Raw genomic sequence first — 22113 nt, forward strand, 5'->3', positions numbered from 1 at the left:
CTGAGCACCTCTGCAAAAACAGTGATTATGTGTGAGTGAGGTGAAAGTGTTGAATAATGATGAAGTATTTTCTTTTTGGGGATTTTCTTTCTTTCTGGGCCACCCTGCCTCGGTGGGAGACTGCCAACTTGTTAAAAAAAAAAAAAATCTAAAACTTTGATAAACTTGGAATGTACAGCACCATACAAGTACTGGCTATAAGTCCTGTTTCCTTCCTAGCTTGCAACTGAGATTTTCTAGTCTGGTATATGTTCAGAGATTTTACTTCTAAGTGATAGGTTTTATTAGTGATGAGCAACCACAATCTGGTATATGGATGGCCAGATCAGGAGTAATACATATTTAATTTAGATATGGTGACTGACAAGAATTTGTGCAAATTGCCCTGGCAGTTGAAATCCTCCTTAACAGAAAAATTGTGGTCTAGGTGGTAAATAATTTACAGTAAAATCACAGCTTTTTGTGACATACCATACAAGAAATACTGTGGTTGATTTCATCAGGAAAAAGTGCCATTCTCTCTTGATACAGGTCTTTGTGGAAAGATGACCCAAAACTAGTCCCAAAATGATAATAGCTTGTGGATATCCAAAACACACAAGAGCACAATCTTTTTTTATTACTACATACAGGGTGTCTAAAAAAGTGCACTTTTTTTTTTTAAAAGCATTCATGATACTGTCTAATCAGTGTGGGATGTCATCTGAAGACTGAGGTGCAGAGCAGGACACCAGCTACACTCCAAGAACTTCAGACATGAACATGAGCAGTGCTGTGCAACTAGCTCTGCTGTTAGCCACTATAAACAATATGGAAATGCAAATGGTGAACAATACATGTTGGCAAGAGCATATCTTGACACAAATTGTCATATGTTTTCTTTATTAATATACTATATTATTATCTTTTATTGAAATGTGCAGTTATTTTTTTTACTATAATTAACACCTTCAAACCACGGTTACCGAATAACATGTTCCTCTGGCCAATCAAATAATTTAGGAAAGTTATGAACTACTTCCTGGGGATAATGGTCAAGCCGTCTGGGAACCAGTCGAAGCTGGCGTAGCTGAGCAGAAACATTCTCCAAAATTTTATCAGGGATCTGTAAGAAGAAAAATTAGAAGTGTTGTAGAATGCTGTAACATTTACACACAATGTTTTAACTATTTTCATGAAATCCTAATACCACAAGTACAAAATTTAACCAAATTAAATATCATACAATGGACAGCAGTTCCTCTTAAAATATGGTGCAGTGGTCAAATTTTAAAAAATGCCTTTGAATGTACATTTTAATTCATAAATATACAGCACCTCTGCAAAAACAGTGATTGTGTGTGAGTGAGGTGAAAGTGTTGAATGATGATGAAAGTATTTTCTTTTTGGGGATTTTCTTTCTTTTTTTGGGTCACCCTGCCTCGGTGGGAGACGGCCAACTTGTTGAAAAAAAAAAAAAAAAAAAAAAATACACAGCAAAGCCAACACTAGGACAATTATAAAATATTTGTCTTGGGACCCTGATCACTTCGAGGATAAACTTTTTTATAAATGTCCTAGTGTTTGCTCATGTATCTTTTTTTAAACCATACACAAGTGATGGAGATGAAGAGAAAGAACAACTGATTAAAGGAAGTATTATGCAGAATATTGATGAATTTGGATCGCTGCACTGTGTTGGCTAATATGAAGACTGGGATTAAGTGGATGCACAAACAATAAAGGTTAAAAATCAAGTGAATATATTAGTGGAAGAGATGTGCTGAGATATTAGCAGGAGAAAAAAGATTTTTAGTTGCATTACATGGAAAGAAAAAAAAAAGTGTTGCATAATTAAAGACAAACTGACTATAATACATTAACATACGACAAATACCTTGTCATCTGGAAATATGTGAAGTCTGGCCATCCTTCCTCTTCGTAATAGGTTGCCATCTAATTTATTGTATACAGCTTTTCTCAGAATCTAGGGGAAATAATGTCATGTTCAATGTTGTTAATTTTTTGACAAGTAATTTCAGGTCTTATATTGGTTGTTTCATGGCATTAATCATTCACGTTATAAGTTTAATCATGGATTATGTCATTTAACGGTAACACAAGACCAAGTCCCACCAAGTCAGAATAATAAATAAAAACATATTCACTATCACTCTCATTAAATGTCTTTTCAAAAGGGTACAGACATCATTTTCTTGCCCCCAAAATAACACTGTCCTTATTCAAATACCTAAACGTACTAAATATGAATACCGAACATGCTTCTGTTTGCTTTACATCTTCAAAACACAAGAATGTAATTCTGATGACCTAAGATACACAGGCATCACATTAAAAACAAATCCCTAATGATATTCTTCATGTTTGCCTAAATCTATATAAAAATGCAATGAGAATAGAAGGGGCTAAAAGATGTGGAATGACACTAGCCTTAAGTAAGTTTATTCAGGTATACACAAATAGTTATATAGATTATCATACATAGCAGCATATGTGTAGAGAACCTAGGAAAACCCAAAAAAGTCAGAGTAACTTATTTCCATTCGGGTCCTTCTTAACTCTCTTACTGTTGCAACCTTTGAAATTTAAGGTACCGATTAGTGTCACATTTTAAAAATAAAAAAATTCTTTTGAAATGGTACATAAATTTTTTCTGAAGGCAATGACACCAAAAATGTTAAAACTGATGGAACACTTAACAAATTATATATGCACAAAGGTGGCAGTCTAGATGTAATTTAAGCACTGACAATTTTGCCCATTTTGAGTCCTATTTTAAACCAATTCCAATACTCATTTGACCAGTTCTTAGCTATTTTGCTAAATGCCTTCCATTCTAGCTCTTGAAGACAAGAAACTGCCTATTCAACTATCAAAACTACCTTATAATGTGCAAGAAATTGTTAATTTGGCCAACTTCACACACAAAAAAAACAAAAATCCAACTTAAAAACAGTCCAAAATAAACTAGGCATTTCTGTCACTAAAGCAACACATCCTCTATCACACAGACCTATGTCACTGATGCTAGGGTCCCCAATGTAGGTCTGTGCCTAAATTCTAGTATCTTTAAATTTTGCAGGAGAGGCCTGGTTGGCCTACATATGAGAGTATGGGTTCGCATGGTCACTGCATGCAGTATACAAAAAAAAAAAAAAAAAAAAAATTGGGGCTATATTTCCTACAGGGTGAAGGAAATATAGCTGAGAGATGATTACTGAATACCCTCTTGTTTAAAGTCTGGTGATCACTTCCTAACAACACTACCTGCTACAGAAAAGATGTTATATCTGTGCACACACAATAAGACACTAAGCAAAGTGCAAACACACATTTTATGTGTCAAGATGTGTAGAACACGGCTGTGTATGGAGAAGTGTTCAAGGACACACAATGTAAGAGCTCTAGATACATGATCAGTGCCTATACAGCCACTCCTCACTTAGTGACGGAGTTCCATTCCTAAGACCAAATCGTTAAACAAATTCGCTGCTTAAAGTGCCCAGAGTGATGAAATGCATATACAGTACACTCATCACTTACCTTAAAATATTTGTAGTCTTAATGTAAGGCGAGAGGTGAGTAAGCGAGATAACGAATAAATGAGAGAGAAAGACAGAGAATGAGTAAGAAGACAGAGCTGCAGAGTACTTAATGTAAACAAACCATCTGGTTATGGTTCGTACATGTTCATACAAACACCTTACATTGTGTACAAGTCTCCACAGTGGTACAACAGAATAAATGAAGACCAACATCTCCATTCTCATAGAATTTTTTGAAGGAATGATGCTCTGACAAATTATTATTATTACAAATCATTATTATTACAGGTTATTATTATAATTTATTTATTTTATTTATTAATTTGAACATGATACATTTTAGTACAAAAAAACACAGTGGTTAAGTGTAACATGCCAAAGCCCCTTGTAAGCACAGCATTATGGGCGGGCTTAAAATTAACTTAAGATTAACTAAGCAATGATATATTCAGTGGTAAACATTATTGTAAACAGATAACAATTAAGCACAAATGAGTATTTCAAAGACAGGTCATATGGTCATTTACTGTGTTGCTGTGCATTCAAAAGAGTGGAGTATTCTGTTAGGTAATGTAATTAAAAATAACAAAGTTTGATTGGGTCACAGGTTAAACATTTATGAGATACAATTTTTTTTTTTTTTTTTTTTTTTTTTCAACAAGTCGGCCGTCTCCCACCGAGGCAGGGTGACCCAAAAAAGAAAGAAAATCCCCAAAAAGAAAATACTTTCATCATCATTCAACACTTTCACCACACTCGCACATTATCACTGTTTTTGCAGAGGTGCTCAGAATACAACAGTCTAGAAGCATACACATATAAAGATACACAACATATCCCTCCAAACTGCCAATATCCCAAACCCCTCCTTTAAAGTGCAGGCATTGTACTTCCCATTTCCAGGACTCAAGTCCGACTATATGAAAATAACCGGTTTCCCTGAATCCCTTCACTAAATATTACCCTGCTCACACTCCAACAGATCGTCAGGTCCCAAGTACCATTCGTCTCCATTCACTCCTATCTAACACGCTCACGCACGCTTGCTGGAAGTCCAAGCCCCTTACCCACAAAACCTCCTTTACCCCCTCTCTCCAACCCTTTCGAGGACGACCCCTACCCCGCCTTCCTTCCCCTATAGATTTATATGCTTTCCATGTCATTCTACTTTGATCCATTCTCTCTAAATGACCAAACCACCTCAACAACCCCTCTTCTGCCCTCTGACTAATACTTTTATTAACTCCACACCTTCTCCTAATTTCCACACTCCGAATTTTCTGCATAATATTTACACCACACATTGCCCTTAAACAGGACATCTCCACTGCCTCCAACCGTCTCCTCGCTGCTGCATTTACCACCCAAGCTTCACACCCATATAAGAGTGTTGGTACTACTATACTTTCATACATTCCCTTCTTTGCCTCCATAGATAACATTTTTTGACTCCACATATACCTCAACGCACCACTCACCTTTTTTCCCTCATCAATTCTATGATTAACCTCATCCTTCATAAATCCATCCGCCGACACGTCAACTCCCAAGTATCTGAAAACATTCACTTCTTCCATACTCCTCCTCCCCAATTTGATATCCAATTTTTCTTTATCTAAATCATTTGACACCCTCATCACCTTACTCTTTTCTATGTTCACTTTCAACTTTCTACCTTTACACACATTCCCAAACTCATCCACTAACCTTTGCAATTTTTCTTTAGAATCTCCCATAAGCACAGTATCATCAGCAAAAAGTAACTGTGTCAATTCCCATTTTGAATTTGATTCCCCATAATTTAATCCCACCCCTCTCCCAAACACCCTAGCATTTACTTCCTTAACAACCCCATCTATAAATATATTAAACAACCATGGTGACATTACACATCCCTGTCTAAGACCTACTTTTACCGGGAAATAGTCTCCCTCTCTTCTACACACCCTAACCTGAGCCTCACTATCTTCATAAAAACTCTTTACAGCATTTAATAACTTACCACCTATTCCATATACTTGCAACATCTGCCACATTGATTTTTAAGTAGAGACTTGAATTTATAAACAGACAGTTTCTTTTATATTCACAGGTAATGAATTCCAGATTTTTGGGCCTTTTATGTGCATTGAGTTTTTGCATAGTGTGAGATGGACACGAAGAACATCAAAGAGTGATCTGTGCCTTGTGTTATGGTCATGTGTTCTGTTGAGGTTGGCAAGGAGACGTTTGAGGGGAGGGTTTATATCCGAGTTAAGTGTTTTGTGTATGTAGTAGGTACAATAATAAGTATTGATGTTTTGTATGGTGAGTAGGTTTAGAGTTTTGAATATTGGTGGAGTGTGCTGCCTGTAGTGGGAATTTATCATCATTCTGACTGCAGCCTTTTATGGGTAATTAATGGTCTGAGATGGTTTATTGTTGTTGAGCCCCATGCACAAATTCCATAGGTGAGATAGGGGTAAATAAGTTAGTGATATAGGGCCAGGAGGGCTGACTGTGGAACATAGTACCGTATCTTCGACAGTATGTGCTAATCCCACAAGGGTCATGAATAGCTATAGATAGAGTGAAGGCATATGAAAGGAACATTTTTCTACAGTTAAGTAACTGGTGTTTGACTAGAGAAAACGTAGTTCTTCTGACTCTCCTACTAACCGCTTGGTAAACAAATCTCATATTTATATCAATTTCTTTACTGTGGGTGTATGTATCATGCTTATATATTACGTAGTGTTTATTATATAATTTTGACACACAGACGTTTCCATTAATCTATCTATGATGGATTAATGGAAATGTCTATATTAACATAATATACGACATTTAGTGCACTCGAGATTATTATATGGCGTCGAGTAGAGACACTTAGTGATTTTAATGTGTACCTGCATGCCAGCATAGTGTGTAAGTATATTTAGGTACAGGTATACACAAGTATAATTTTTTTTTATTAACATATTGGCCGATTCCCACCAAGGCAGGGTGCCCCGAAAAAGAAAAACTTTCATCATCATTCACTCCATCACTGTCTTGCCAGAGGGGTGCTTTACACTACAGTTACGAAACTGCAACATTAACACCCCCACCTTCAGAGTGCAGACATTGTACTTCCCATCTCCAGGACTCAAGTCTGGCCCGCTGGTTTCCCTGAATCCCTTCATAAATATTACTTTGTCCACACTCGATGAAAATTTTGCTCAAATAAGAAAATTAGTTATTGAAAACTAAATATCCTGTAACTATAGTCTGAAAAAATATATACCAATCACACATGTATGTTTTGAAGAAGAAGAAAAAAAAAAAAACTAATACAGTAGTATGCAATTGAAAGTGTGAGTATTTCAACTATGTTACCATATGAGGGTCACTTCCAGAAACTGCAACCATCTATTTCTTGGTAAGTTTTAACCAGGTTTTCATTTTTTTGTTTGTTTTAAAACAGGCAAAATCAAGGCTGAATTTTTGGTGGAAAAAAAAAAAAATTAGCCCTACAATGCTGAAGACAGTAATGAGACAGGAAAACACACACCAGTAGGGAATGCAGTCACAAAAAACCAAGACCAACAGAAACCAGGCCTATGCAAATTCTATGCATTAGGTATCTACAGGCATGGAATATCTGGAAAAACAGATGGGATGAGCAACTTTTACCACCCCAGGAAATGCCATGCCCATATGACAACAAGAGAATGCAACCTTCCTTCCTGTAAGCTTTTTTTACCCTGAAATGTGTCAGTCTTTAGTTCAGGAAAGACAATGCTATAACTTATATTGCCAGGCACACCACCTAAAGGGGACAAGAAGATACAGAAGATCCAGACCATGGGAAAACCTGGGTAGCCACAAGCACTCCAGAGAGGTTTTTTAGCACCAGGAAGGGAAAAAAAGCTGGCAGGAAATGACAGAAATCGTACATCAACTCTGATAATTTCTGGAGTGGAATCACAGTTGATGGCCTCCACTGCAAAACAAATATTAGTGCCAGGAAAAAAAGACCCCCCACCCCCAATACCACCAATCCGACGACTTTCATCTTTGCAAATATACAGTGTCTAAAGCCAGCAACAAACAACAAAATACCTCATCCATGGACTGCTTACAGAGTCAAATGCAATGTTCATGGCTTTCACAGAGACCCACATAGAGGATCACTCTGACAATGAAATATGGACCCTGGGTTACAACCTATACAGATGTGGCAGAGTGAACAGGCAAAAGGGGGTGGGGGGTTGGCCTGTATATCACAGCATCACTTATATGCTCGGAACTACTAAATGCCTCAAATGATGTAGTTGAAGTTTTGGCAGTAAAGATCAGGAACTAAAACCTGGTCATTGTGGTTGTATACAAGCCTCCAGATGCAACCTCCCAACAATTCCAGGAACAGCTTGTGAAAACTGATCACTGTCTGGAAAATCTTCTAGCTCCTGCCCCCAACATATTGCTGTTTGGGGATTTCAACCTAAGGCACCACCTAAAATGGAGGAATGTAGCAAATAATGTTGTAGCAGAGACAACACCAGGAGGAAGCTCAGATGAAACCTCACACACACACAAGCTTTTAAATCTCTGCACCAAACTCACCTTAAACCAGCAAATAATAGAGCCTACAAGATTGGAGAATACATTGGACCTCATCTTCATTAACAATGATGATCTGATATGAAATATTACCATATCAAAAACAGTATACCCAGATCACAACATAATAGAGGTTCAGACATGTATGTGCGGGGCCCCAGACCCACGGTCACTAAGCGTCCTCGTTCGTTGGACATAATCTCTCCTCCTGCGCTTCTTGCGGAGCCCAGGCTGGAGAATCTCCCTTCAGTGGGAACCCACCCATGTTGGAATCCGGGGCAATGAAGTGGTGGATCGAGTGGCCTCCCTCACACACACACTTCCAACTATTACCCCTCTTGCCCTGGGCCACAGTGATTTCAAAAGGGCTGTTTGGAAGGGAATCCGCCATCAGTGGCAGGAGGGCCTGGCACACTCCCTCTCTTCTTCGGCATTGGGCTCTGTCTGATCTTTTAATGGCCCCTGCCCTCGCCATTCCAACCGCTCGGCGGATGTCGCACTGAGTCGCCTTCAAGTTGGGCACTCGCAACAGGAGTCAAGGAACATGGAAAGAACTAAAAGCCATAAATGATATTGAAAAACTCAAAATATTTCTTTTCTTATGCCAAATCAAAGTCGAGAACAACATCCAGTATTGGGCCTATACTTAAATGAGATGGGTCCTACACAGATGACAGCAAGGAAATGAATGAGCTACTTGAAGTCATAATATGACTCAGTTTTTAGCGAGCCGCTAACCAGACTAAGTTGAAGACCAAAATGAATTTTTTATGAGAGACAGAATTTGGTAGACTTGAACTTATCTGGTATTATCATGATGCCAAATGACTTCAAAAAGGCAATAAATGATATGCCCATGCACCCTGCCCCAGACCCAGACTCATGGAACTCCTTGTTCATCAAGAACTCCAAGAAGTCCCTATCATGTGCTTTTAACATCCTATGGAGAGGGAGCATGGACACAGGAGTCATCCCACAACTTCTAAAAACAACAGACATAGCCCCACTCCACAAAGGGGGTAGTAAAGCAATAGCAAAGAACTACAGACTGATAGCGCTAACGTCCTGTATCATAAAAATCTTTGAAAGGGTTCTAAGAAGCAAGACTGCCATCCATCTAGATACCCATCAGTTACGCAACCTAGGGCCACATTGGTTTCGAGCAGGTCGCTCCTGTAGTCCCAACTACTGGACCACTATGACAAGGTCCTGGATGCTGTATACTACATCTGCGTTTGCAGATGTAGTATACAAAGACTTTGCAAAAACCTTTGACTAGTGTGACCATGGTGTAATAGCACACAAAATGCGTGATAACGGAATAACAAGAAAAGTTGGTAGATAGATCTATAATTTCCTAACAAACAGAACACAAAGAGTAGTAGTAAACAGAGTAAAGTCTGAGGTGCCTACAGTGAAAAGCTCTTCCACAAGGCACAGTTCTTGCTCCCATCCTATTCCTCATCCTCATATCTGACATAAACAGGGATGTAAGCCACAACACCATGTCTTCCTTTGCAGATGACACCTGAATTTGCATGACAGTGTCCTCCATTGAAGACATCGCAAGACTCCAGGCGGACATCAACCAAATCTTTAAATGGGCTGCAGAAAACAATATGAAATTCAATAATGAAAAATTTCTGTTACTTTAATATGAAAAATATGAGGAAATCACAACTATTTCAGTATAAAACAAATTCCAACCACACTAACAGAGCGAAAAATTAATTTAAAAGACCTGGGAGTGATCATGTTAGAGGATCTCACCTTCAAAGATCATAATATTGTATCAATTGCATCTGCTAGAAAAATGACAGGATGGATAATGAGAAGCTTTAAAACTAGGGATGCCAAGCCCATGATGAAACTCTTCTGTTCACTTGTTCTATCTAGGCTGGAATATTGCTGCACACTAACAGCACCTTTCAAGGCAGGTGAAACTGCTGACCTAGAAAGTGTAGAGACATCCTTCATGGCACACATAACTGCGATAAAACATCTCAGTTACTGGGAACGCTTGAAGTACCTCAACCTGTACTCCCTAAAATGCAAGTGGGAGAGATACATGATTATATACACTTGGAAAATTCTAGAGGTATTAGTACCAAGCTTGCACACGAAAATCACTCCCTATGAAAGCAAAAGACTCAGTAGACAATACAACACCCCCCCCAACGAAAAGCAGGCATGCCACTAGCACAGTAAGAGAACACAAAAAGTGTCAGGGGCACAAGACTGTTCAACTGCCTCTTAGCATACCTTTAGGGGGATTACCAATAAACCTCTGGGTGTCTTCAAGAAGGCACTGGACAGACACCTAAAGTCAGTACCTGACCAGCCTGGCTGTGGTTCATATGTCGGGTTGCGTGCAGCCAACTGTAATAGCCTGGTTGATCAGGCCCTGATCCACCATGAGGGTTGGTCACAGAACAGGCCAGGGGGGCACTGACCCCCGAAACCCTCTCCAGGTATACAATTTAATTTTACCCCCCCCCCCAATGGCAGTTTAAAGGTTAAATCTCACCATTGTGGAGTCAGTTTTATGCAGTTCCCAGGCTAATGTCCATGTAGCACCCCCAGCATAGCCAGTGTGGTGAAAATATACACGTTTTTCCCATTCATCCCCTGGAAGGGCTATATCATGTGAATTTATTACGACAACATGGTCTCCACAGTCACCTGAAATAACAAATAACAAGACCTGATACAATAAAAGAGAAGTTAACCATATAAATATGAAGCAGTAATTTATATGTGCTGATGAAGAATGGCAAGGATAGTAATACTGGTACAGTATTTTTACAGTAATATTTATTTATGGGGAAGCATTAAACTTGTAGTGATCATACAATGCCTATGGAATAGGAGGTAATCAGGTTTGCTCCAAGGAGATAGAGGGTACCTCTAATTCCTTGGCTCAAGACAGAGCCCTTCGCTATCCCCTTGAAGGATCAAAGGTAGTAAATAACAGACAAAGCGTATAAAAGTGTTGTAGTAATGAAGCAAAATGACAATAAATGAGCATTCTCATATTAGGCTCTCATGTGAATCAAATGTTATCCAATCAAGGTTTGCCTTAGTTGATTGAACATGAGTAAAAATAGAGAAACGGTCAGAAGCATTAGAGAATTAGTTTGATGAGCATTCTACAGTGAACTGAAACTATAGCAGAAAAGATTAGGGTAATAAGTTGCTACTGGCACAATTCAAAATCTTATGAAGTAATTCTTAATCTTATGACTATTATTCTAATATTAACTCCAATATGGTACTAGTTTTGTATCCATACACTTTAAACTATGCAACTGAAATATGTACTCAAAGATAACAGGACAATTATTCATTAAATGATTTATTTCTACTCAGTATATACAACGGCTAAAAATAAGATTTTCATACTTAGGGGATGATATATTGGCTTATGACTGCCTGCAAGATAGTGCTTTATCTTGTCTGCCGAGTCCAGTGGATTCTGCCACTTAGCATCATACAAGTACCACATTCTGCCAAATGTTGCCCATTGCTGGAAAAATAATGCATAATGTAGTATTTTAGTATAAGTTCTACATAATACTGTAATAATCTCTGACATACATTTGGACATTCATTTTGCCAGATGCACATTAGAAGAAAACTTATAAACCAAACCAGTTATCATTCATTGTACATCAGAAGATTTACTGCAACTACTGTAACTTAGCACGAACTGTAACTATTATTATTATATTATTATCACACTGGCCGATTCCCACCAAGGCAGGGTGGCCCGAAAAAGAAAAACTTTCACCATCATTCACTCCATCACTGTCTTGCCAGAAGGGTGCTTTACACTACAGTTTTTAAACTGCAACATTAACACCCCTCCTTCAGAGTGCAGGCACTGTACTTCCCATCTCCAGGACTCAAGTCCGGCCTGCCGGTTTCCCTGAACTCCTTCATAAATGTTACTTTGCTCACACTCCAACACCACGTCAAGTATTAAAAACCATTCGTCTCCATTCACTCCTATCAAACACGCTCACGCACGCCTGCTGGAAGTCCAAGTCCCTCGCACACAAAACCTCCTTTACCCCCTCCCTCCAACCTTTCCTAGGCCGACCCCTACCCCGCCTTCCTTCCACAACAGACTGATACACTCTTGAAGTCATTCTGTTTCGCTCCATTCTCTCTACATGTCCGAACCACCTCAACAACCCTTCCTCAGCCCTCTGGACAACAGTTTTGGTAATCCCGCACCTCCTCCTAACTTCCAAACTACGAATTCTCTGCATTATATTCACACCACACATTGCCCTCAGACATGACATCTCCACTGCCTCCAGCCTTCTCCTCGCTGCAACATTCATCACCCATGCTTCACACCCATATAAGAGTGTTGGTAAAACTATACTCTCATACATTCCCCTCTTTGCCCCCAAGGACAAAGTTCTTTGTCTCCACAGACTCCTAAGTGCACCACTCACCCTTTTCCCCTCATCAATTCTATGATTCACCTCATCCTTCATAGACCCATCCGCTGACACGTCCACTCCCAAATATCTGAATACATTCACCTCCTCCATACTCTCTCCCTCCAATCTGATATCCAATCTTTCATCACCTAATATTTTTGTTATCTTCATAACCTTACTCTTTCCTGTATTCACTTTTAATTTTCTTCTTTTGCACACCCTACCAAATTCATCCACCAATCTCTGAAACTTCTTTTCAGAATCTCCCAAGAGCACAGTGTCATCAGCAAAGAGCAACTGTGACAACTCCCACTTTATGTGTGATTCTTTATCTTTTAACTCCACGCCTCTTGTCAAGACCCTCGCATTTACTTCTCTTACAACCCCATTTATAAATATATTAAACAACCACGGTGACATCACACATCCTTGTCTAAGGCCTACTTTTACTGGGAAATAATTTCCCTCTTTCCTATGTACTCTAACTTGAGCCTCACTATCCTCGTAAAAACTCTTCACTGCTTTCAGTAACCTACCTCCTACACCATACACCTGCAACATCTGCCATATTGTCCCCCTATCCACCCTGTCATACGCCTTTTCCAAATCCATAAATGCCACAAAGACCTCTTTAGCCTTATCTAAGCATGTATGCACCTGGAGAAGAGAGGAATGCAGAGGAGAGGGAGAGATTTTGGGAGATGTTAAGTGAATGTATAGGAGCCTTTGAACCAAGTGAGAGAGTAATTGTGGTAGGGGACCTGAATGCTAAAGTAGGAGAAACTTTTAGAGAGGGTGTGGTAGGTAAGTTTGGGGTGCCAGGTGTAAATGATAATGGGAGCCCTTTGATTGAACTTTGTATAGAAAGGGGTTTAGTTATAGGTAATACATATTTTAAGAAAAAGAGGATAAATAAGTATACAAGATATGATGTAGGGCGAAATGACAGTAGTTTGTTGGATTATGTATTGGTAGATAAAAGACTGTTGAGTAGACTTCAGGATGTACATGTTTATAGAGGGGCCACAGATATATCAGATCACTTTCTAGTTGTAGCTACACTGAGAGTAAAAGGTAGATGGGATACAAGGAGAATAGAAGCATCAGGGAAGAGAGAGGTGAAGGTTTATAAACTAAAAGAGGAGGCAGTTAGGGAAAGATATAAACAGCTATTGGAGGATAGATGGGCTAATGAGAGCATAGGCAATGGGGTCGAAGAGGTATGGGGTAGGTTTAAAAATGCAGTGTTAGAGTGTTCAGCAGAAGTTTGTGGTTACAGGAAAGTGGGTGCGGGAGGGAAGAGGAGCGATTGGTGGAATGATGATGTAAAGAGAGTAGTAAGGGAGAAAAAGTTAGCATATGAGAAGTTTTTACAAAGTAGAAGTGATGCAAGGAGGGAAGAGTATATGGAGAAAAAGAGAGAGGTTAAGAGAGTGGTGAAGCAATGTAAAAAGAGAGCAAATGAGAGAGTGGGTGAGATGTTATCAACAAATTTTGTTGAAAATAAGAAAAAGTTTTGGAGTGAGATTAACAAGTTAAGGAAGCCTAGAGAACAAATGGATTTGTCAGTTAAAAATAGGAGAGGAGAGTTATTAAATGGAGAGTTAGAGGTATTGGGAAGATGGAGGGAATATTTTGAGGAATTGTTAAATGTTGATGAAGATAGGGAAGCTGTGATTTCGTGTATAGGGCAAGGAGGAATAACATCTTGTTGGAGTGAGGAAGAGCCAGTTGTGAGTGTGGGGGAAGTTCGTGAGGCAGTAGGTAAAATGAAAGGGGGTAAGACAGCCGGGATTGATGGGATAAAGATAGAAATGTTAAAAGCAGGTGGGGATATAGTTTTGGAGTGGTTGGTGCAATTATTTAATAAATGTATGGAAGAGGGTAAGGTACCTAGGGATTGGCAGAGAGCATGCATAGTTCCTTTGTATAAAGGCAAAGGGGACAAAAGAGAGTGCAAAAATTATAGGGGGATAAGTCTGTTGAGTATACCTGGTAAAGTGTATGGTAGAGTTATTATTGAAAGAATTAAAAGTAAGACTGAGAATAGGATAGCAGATGAACAAGGAGGCTTTAGGAAAGGTAGGGGGTGTGTGGACCAGGTGTTTACAGTGAAACATGTAAGTGAACAGTATTTAGATAAGGCTAAAGAGGTCTTTGTGGCATTTATGGATTTGGAAAAGGCGTATGACAGGGTGGATAGGGGGGTAATGTGGCAGATGTTGCAGGTGTATGGTGTAGGAGGTAGGTTACTGAAAGCAGTGAAGAGTTTTTACGAGGATAGTGAGGCTCAAGTTAGAGTACATAGGAAAGAGGGAAATTATTTCCCAGTAAAAGTAGGCCTTAGACAGGGATGTGTGATGTCACCGTGGTTGTTTAATATATTTATAGATGGGGTTGTAAGAGAAGTAAATGCGAGGGTCTTGACAAGAGGCGTGGAGTTAAAAGATAAGGAATCACACATAAAGTGGGAGTTGTCACAGTTGCTCTTTGCTGATGACACTGTGCTCTTGGGAGATTCTGAAGAGAAGTTGCAGAGATTGGTGGATGAATTTGGTAGGGTGTGCAAAAGAAGAAAATTAAAAGTGAATACGGGAAAGAGTAAGGTTATGAGGATAACAAAAAGATTAGGTGATGAAAGATTGGATATCAGATTGGAGGGAGAGAGTATTGAGGAGGTGAATGTATTCAGATATTTGGGAGTGGACGTGTCAGCGGATGGGTCTATGAAGGATGAGGTGAATCATAGAATTGATGAGGGGAAAAGGGTGAGTGGTGCACTTAGGAGTCTGTGGAGACAAAGAACTTTGTCCTTGGAGGCAAAGAGGGGAATGTATGAGAGTATAGTTTTACCAACACTCTTATATGGGTGTGAAGCATGGGTGATGAATGTTGCAGCAAGGAGAAGGCTGGAGGCAGTGGAGATGTCATGTCTGAGGGCAATGTGTGGTGTGAATATAATGCAGAGAATTCGTAGTTTGGAAGTTAGGAGGAGGTGCGGGATTACCAAAACTGTTGTCCAGAGGGCTGAGGAAGGGTTGTTGAGGTGGTTCGGACATGTAGAGAGAATGGAGCGAAACAGAATGACTTCAAGAGTGTATCAGTTTGTAGTAGAAGGAAGGCGGGGTAGGGGTCGGCCTAGGAAAGGTTGGAGGGAGGGGGTAAAGGAGGTTTTGTGTGCGAGGGGCTTGGACTTCCAGCAGGCGTGCGTGAGCGTGTTTGATAGGAGTGAATGGAGACGAATGGTTTTTAATACTTGACGTGCTGTTGGAGTGTGAGCAAAGTAACATTTATGAAGGGGTTCAGGGAAACCGGCAGGCCGGACTTGAGTCCTGGAAATGGGAAGTACAGTGCCTGCACTCTGAAGGAGGGGTGTTAATGTTGCAGTTTAAAAACTGTAGTGTAAAGCACCCTTCTGGCAAGACAGTGATGGAGTGAATGATGGTGAAAGTTTTTCTTTTTCGGGCCACCCTGCCTTGGTGGGAATCGGCCAGTGTGATAAAAAAAAAATAAATAAAATATTATATGTTTCACTGTAAACACCTGGTCCACACACCCCCTACCTTTCCTAAAGCCTCCTTGTTCATCTGCTATCCTATTCTCAGTCTTACTTTTAATTCTTTCAATAATAACTCTACCATACACTTTACCAGGTATACTCAACAGACTTATCCCCCTATAATTTTTGCACTCTCTTTTGTCCCCTTTGCCTTTATACAAAGGAACTATGCATGCTCTCTGCCAATCCCTAGGTACCTTACCCTCTTCCATACATTTATTAAATAATTGCACCAACCACTCCAAAACTATATCCCCACCTGCTTTTAACATTTCTATCTTTATCCCATCAATCCCGGCTGTCTTACCCCCTTTCATTTTACCTACTGCCTCACGAACTTCCCCCACACTCACAACTGGCTCTTCCTCACTCCTACAAGATGTTATTCCTCCTTGCCCTATACACGAAATCACAGCTTCCCTATCTTCATCAACATTTAACAATTCCTCAAAATATTCCCTCCATCTTCCCAATACCTCTAACTCTCCATTTAATAACTCTCCTCTCCTATTTTTAACTGACAAATCCATTTGTTCTCTAGGCTTCCTTAACTTGTTAATCTCACTCCAAATCTTTTTCTTATTTTCAACAAAATTTGTTGATAACATCTCACCCACTCTCTCATTTGCTCTCTTTTTACATTGCTTCACCACTCTCTTAACCTCTCTCTTTTTCTCCATATACTCTTCCCTCCTTGCATCACTTCTACTTTGTAAAAACTTCTCATATGCTAACTTTTTCTCCCTTACTACTCTCTTTACATCATCATTCCACCAATCGCTCCTCTTCCCTTCCGCACCCACTTTCCTGTAACCACAAACTTCTGCTGAACACTCTAACACTACATTTTTAAACCTACCCCATTGCCTATGCTCTCATTAGCCCATCTATCCTCCAATAGCTGTTTATATCTTTCCCTAACTGCCTCCTCTTTTAGTTTATAAACCTTCACCTCTCTCTTCCCTGATGCTTCTATTCTCCTTGTATCCCATCTACCTTTTACTCTCAGTGTAGCTACAACTAGAAAGTGATCTGATATATCTGTGGCCCCTCTATAAACATGTACATCCTGAAGTCTACTCAACAGTCCTTTATCTACCAATACATAATCCAACAAACTACTGTCATTTCGCCCTACATCATATCTTGTATACTTATTTATCCTCTTTTTTTTAAATTATGTATTACCTATAACTAAACCCCTTTCTATACAAAGTTCAATCAAAGGGCTCCCATTATCATTTACACCTGGCACCCCAAACTTACCTACCACACCCTCTCTAAAAGTTTCTCCTACTTTAGCATTCAGGTCCCCTACCAGAATTACTCTCTCACTTGGTTCAAAGGCTCCTATGAAGATTGAGACACTTATGCAGCATATGGGAATCTTTATTCAGGAAACGTTTCGCCACACAGTGGCTTCATCAGTCCAATACAAAGAGGAAGGCGTAAGGAGAAGAGGAGTATGAGGTAATCAGTCCCTCAGCCTGGAGTCGATGTGTTCAGTCCATCAATCTTGTAGAATGATGGACTGAACACATCGACTCCAGGCTGAGGGACTGATTACCTCAACTCCTCTTCTCCTTACGCCTTCCTCTTTGTATTGGACTGATGAAGCCACTGTGTGGCGAAACGTTTCCTGAATAAAGATTCCCATATGCTGCATAAGTGTCTCAATCTTCAACTTGTCGGTTTTTCAAACCATTCATCACAAAGGCTCCTATACATTCACTTAAAGTCTCCCAAAATCTCTCTCTCTCCTCTGCATTCCTCTCTTCTCCAGGTGCATACACGCTTATTATGACTCACTTCTCGCATCCAACCTTTACTTTAATCCACATAATTCTTGCATTTAATTAAATTATTGGGAGCGCTTGAGGTTCCTAAACCTGTATTCCCTGGAACGCAGGAGGGAGAGATACATGATTATATACACCTGGAAAATCCTAGAGGGACTAGTACCGAACTTGCACACAAAAATCACTCACTACGAAAGCAAAAGACTTGGCAGACGATGCACCATCCCCCCAATGAAAAGCAGGGGTATCACTAGCACGTTAAGAGACCATACAATAAGTGTCACTGGCCCGAGACTGTTCAACTGCCTCCCAGCACACATAAGGGGGATTACCAACAGACCCCTGGCAGTCTTCAAGCTGGCACTGGACAAGCACCTAAAGTCAGTTCCTGATCAGCCAGGCTGTGGCTCGTACGTTGGTTTGCGTGCAGCCAGCAGCAACAGCCTGGTTGATCAGGTTCTGATCCACCAGGAGGCCTGGTCACAGACCGGGCCGCGGGGGCGTTGACCCCTGGAACTCTCTCCAGGTAATTCATATTCTCTTTTCTCCTTCCATAACTGATCATTCAACATTACTGCTACCCCTTCCTTTGCTCTAACTCTCTCAGATACTCCAGATTTAATCCCATTTATTTCCCCCCACCGAAACTCCCCTACCCCCTTCAGCTTTGTTTTGCTTAGGGCCAGGACATCCAACTTCTTTTCATTCATAACATCAGCAATCATCTGTTTCTTGTCATCTGCACTACATCCACGCACATTCAAGCATCCCAGTTTTATAAAGTTTTTCTTCTTCTCTTTTTTAGTAAATGTCTACAGGAGAAGGGGTTACTAGCCCATTGCTCCCGGCATCTTAGTCGCCTCATACGACACGCATGGCTCACGGAGGAAAGATTCTTTTCCACTTCCCCATGGACAATAGAAGAAATAAAGAAGAACAATAGCTATGTAGAAAAAGGAGAAAAAACCTAGATGTATGTATATATATATGCATGTGCATGTCTGTGAAGTGTGACCAAAGTGTAAGTTGGAGTAGCAAGATATCCCTGTTATCTAGCGTGTTTATGAGACAGAAAAATACACCAGCAATCCTACCATCATGCAAAACAGTTACAGGTTTCTGTTTCACAGTCATCTGGCAGGACGGTAGTACTTCCCTGGGTGGTTGCTGTCTACCAACCTACTGTACCACACAAAACCTACTGTACCACACAAAACCTTAAAGAAAAGTTGTGAAGTACAAGACTGTGATACAAATATCATCTAAGTCCCATTTTCCCCCTTTCATAAGACTCGAATCCTGGGGGTGGGAAGTACTGCGCTTGTACTCTAAAGGATGCATGAGAAGGTTAAAGTTTAGAAGGTTCTCTGAACTGTGACATCAACATGCTTCTGGGAAGACAGCAAATGAATGATTGTGAATGTGTTTCGTCTTATTTATGATCACTTTACCTCTGTGGGAGATGACTTATGTTAAAAAAAAAAGAAGATAGGGAAACATTTTTTAGGAAAGCACAGAAAAGTTGCACAGTATATATAGGAAAAGTATCAGATGCAAAACTCAAAAAAAATTTAAATGAAAGTTAAACCTTAGATACCTAATAGGTATATGCATTTTGGAAGTGCTTATCAGTTAAGGATAAATACTAATACAGAATAAGGAAATGCGTAAGTTCCAATGATGTATGTCAGGAGTCAACTGTAGATGATATAATAAATCTTATGAAAGCTGCAGTCAGTAAAACTGGAAGGTATTCCTTACTTTAAAATTTGTACTGGGGGTTGTTGTTGGGGTTATTTAGGCCCACCAAAACTGACATTTTATTGAGCCCTACATCCTGGAGCCCAGGAAAAAAAAGTACACGTATTGCCTAAATCTGGAAAGGAATGAGAAAGGAAACAAATGTTTCTTCCAAAAAGAGTAATGGGAATAAAAAGTTCCCAACCTAGATGAGGTGGAACTCAGGCCTAAACACCAGAAGAGCCAGGTGTTCTACTCCTTGAGCAGCACATCTATACTCTACCAATGCTGGCAGTGATACCATTTGACCCACTGTTATTACTTGTGAAACAAATCAAAGAACAGGTGGGGCTCAAACCTGTGACAGATGAGTTCTAAAACTGGCAGGCCAGTGTGCTAACTACTGGGTTGTTTAAACCCCACCTGTTCCGTGATTTGTTTGCAATCATGTTATTAAGATTTCATGAGTCATGATGGCAGCTTTAAGGGGACTTGAGCTAGATCATGCTATAACCATGCTGGTGTGGGATTCCTCTGTAAAAAGCTGCATTTCTGGTCAGTGGGGCCCCTGCTAACATTATGGTGTATAGAAATATGGATGAATCTTGTTGGGCTAGCGCAGACCAGTGGTTAACACACTGGCCTGCGATTAAGATTTGCCTGCCATGGGTTTGAGCCCCACCCATTCTATGACTAGTTGTTATTAAGTTTATTTAGGTACGGGTGCATATACAGTGGTACCTCGGGATACGAACAACTCAAAACCCGAACATTTATGTAAATGCATTTATGTAAGTACTTTTGTAACTGTATTTGTAGGGGTCTGAAACAGATTAATCTGTTTTACATTATTTCTTATTGGAACAAATTCGTTTGGTATCGGCACTCGAACAGCCTTCTGGAACAACAAAAAATTCATATCCTGAGGTACCACTGTACGTACAATTATACAAAGTAACATATGTTTAAATTACCTAGGATAACCCCAAAAAAAGTCAGTGACTTATTTCCATTGTTGTTTGGGTTGCTAAAGGCCATCAAGGTGCAAGACATACTGATCTCTATCTCCTGGCTCCCGAGGATTAGGGAGTTTCCAATCACGGGAGGACAGTAAAAAGTATGATAGCCACTAAAAGAGACGAAACAGGAGTCTAGATGATCCTGATCAGAGATGTAGGCAAGGATTGTAACAAATATCATCTATTCAAAGAAAGTTTTCCTTAAAGTAATACATGAATATACCAATTATATAAAATTGTTACATATTAAGTTTATTCAGGTATACACAAATACAGTCACATAGATTATCATACATAGCAGCAGGTGTAGAGAACCTGGGACTCATTTCCATTGGGGTCCTTTGACTATCAGCAGTATCCTTTGACTATCAGCAGTATCCTTTGACTATCAGCAGTATCCTTTGACTATCAGCAGTATCCTTTGACTATCAGCAGTATCCTTTGACTATCAGCAGTATCCTTTGACTATCAGCAGTATCCTTTGACTATCAGCAGTATCCTTTGACTATCAGCAGTATCCTTTGACTATCAGCAGTATCCTTTGACTATCAGCAGTATCCTTTGACTATCAGCAGTATCCTTTGACTATCAGCAGTATCCTTTGACTATCAGCAGTATCCTTTGACTATCAGCAGTATCCTTTGACTATCAGCAGTATCCTTTGACTATCAGCAGTATCCTTTGACTATCAGCAGTATCCTTTGACTATCAGCAGTATCCTTTGACTATCAGCAGTATCCTTTGACTATCAGCAGTATCCTTTGACTATCAGCAGTATCCTTTGACTATCAGCAGTATCCTTTGACTATCAGCAGTATCCTTTGACTATCAGCAGTATCCTTTGACTATCAGCAGTATCCTTTGACTATCAGCAGTATCCTTTGACTATCAGCAGTATCCTTTGACTATCAGCAGTATCCTTTGACTATCAGCAGTATCCTTTGACTATCAGCAGTATCCTTTGACTATAAGCAGTATCCTTTGACTATCAGCAGTATCCTTTGACTATAAGCAGTATCCTTTGACTATCAGCAGTATCCTTTGACTATAAGCAGTATCCTTTGATTATCAGCAGTATCCTTTGACTATAAGCAGTATCCTTTGACTATCAGCAGTATCCTTTGACTATCAGCAGTAAAATGACTTGACGTAATACTTTAGGTGTTCAAAATGTTAGGATAATCTCAATGGGTGACTTAATTAATCCAGAAAAAGAAACATACCTGAACTCTTTTTGCTACCGACATATTAACATCTATCGTGCTAGAAACAATTTTTCTTATTCCTTATGTTGACATGTTTGTTGCAGTCAGGAGGAAGAAGTATAAGTGGAAGAGGATTGCAGGAACAGAGGAGAAAGAAACACCGGTAAAGAAGTGAGCATCACTGCATGAGGTGGTGGGCAGCCAGAAG

The 22113-nt window shown here is 39.7% G+C and overlaps 1 protein-coding gene across 1 annotated transcript; it reads right to left on the reverse strand.

Annotated features, from left to right (window-relative positions):
• Positions 1–602: 602 nt before the first annotated feature.
• Positions 603–22083, reverse strand: mRpL13 (mitochondrial ribosomal protein L13). The gene is made up of 5 exons (XM_053799131.2): positions 21924–22083; positions 11532–11655; positions 10657–10811; positions 1877–1966; positions 603–1105 (listed from the first exon to the last, which is right to left on the reverse strand). Exons 1-5 carry the CDS (start codon positions 21945–21947, stop codon positions 962–964), a joined length of 537 nt encoding a protein of 178 aa, XP_053655106.1. The 5' UTR covers positions 21948–22083; the 3' UTR covers positions 603–961.
• Positions 22084–22113: the final 30 nt, after the last annotated feature.

Source organism: Cherax quadricarinatus, chromosome 66, assembly GCF_038502225.1.
Source record: "Cherax quadricarinatus isolate ZL_2023a chromosome 66, ASM3850222v1, whole genome shotgun sequence".
NCBI lineage: Eukaryota > Metazoa > Arthropoda > Malacostraca > Decapoda > Parastacidae > Cherax > Cherax quadricarinatus.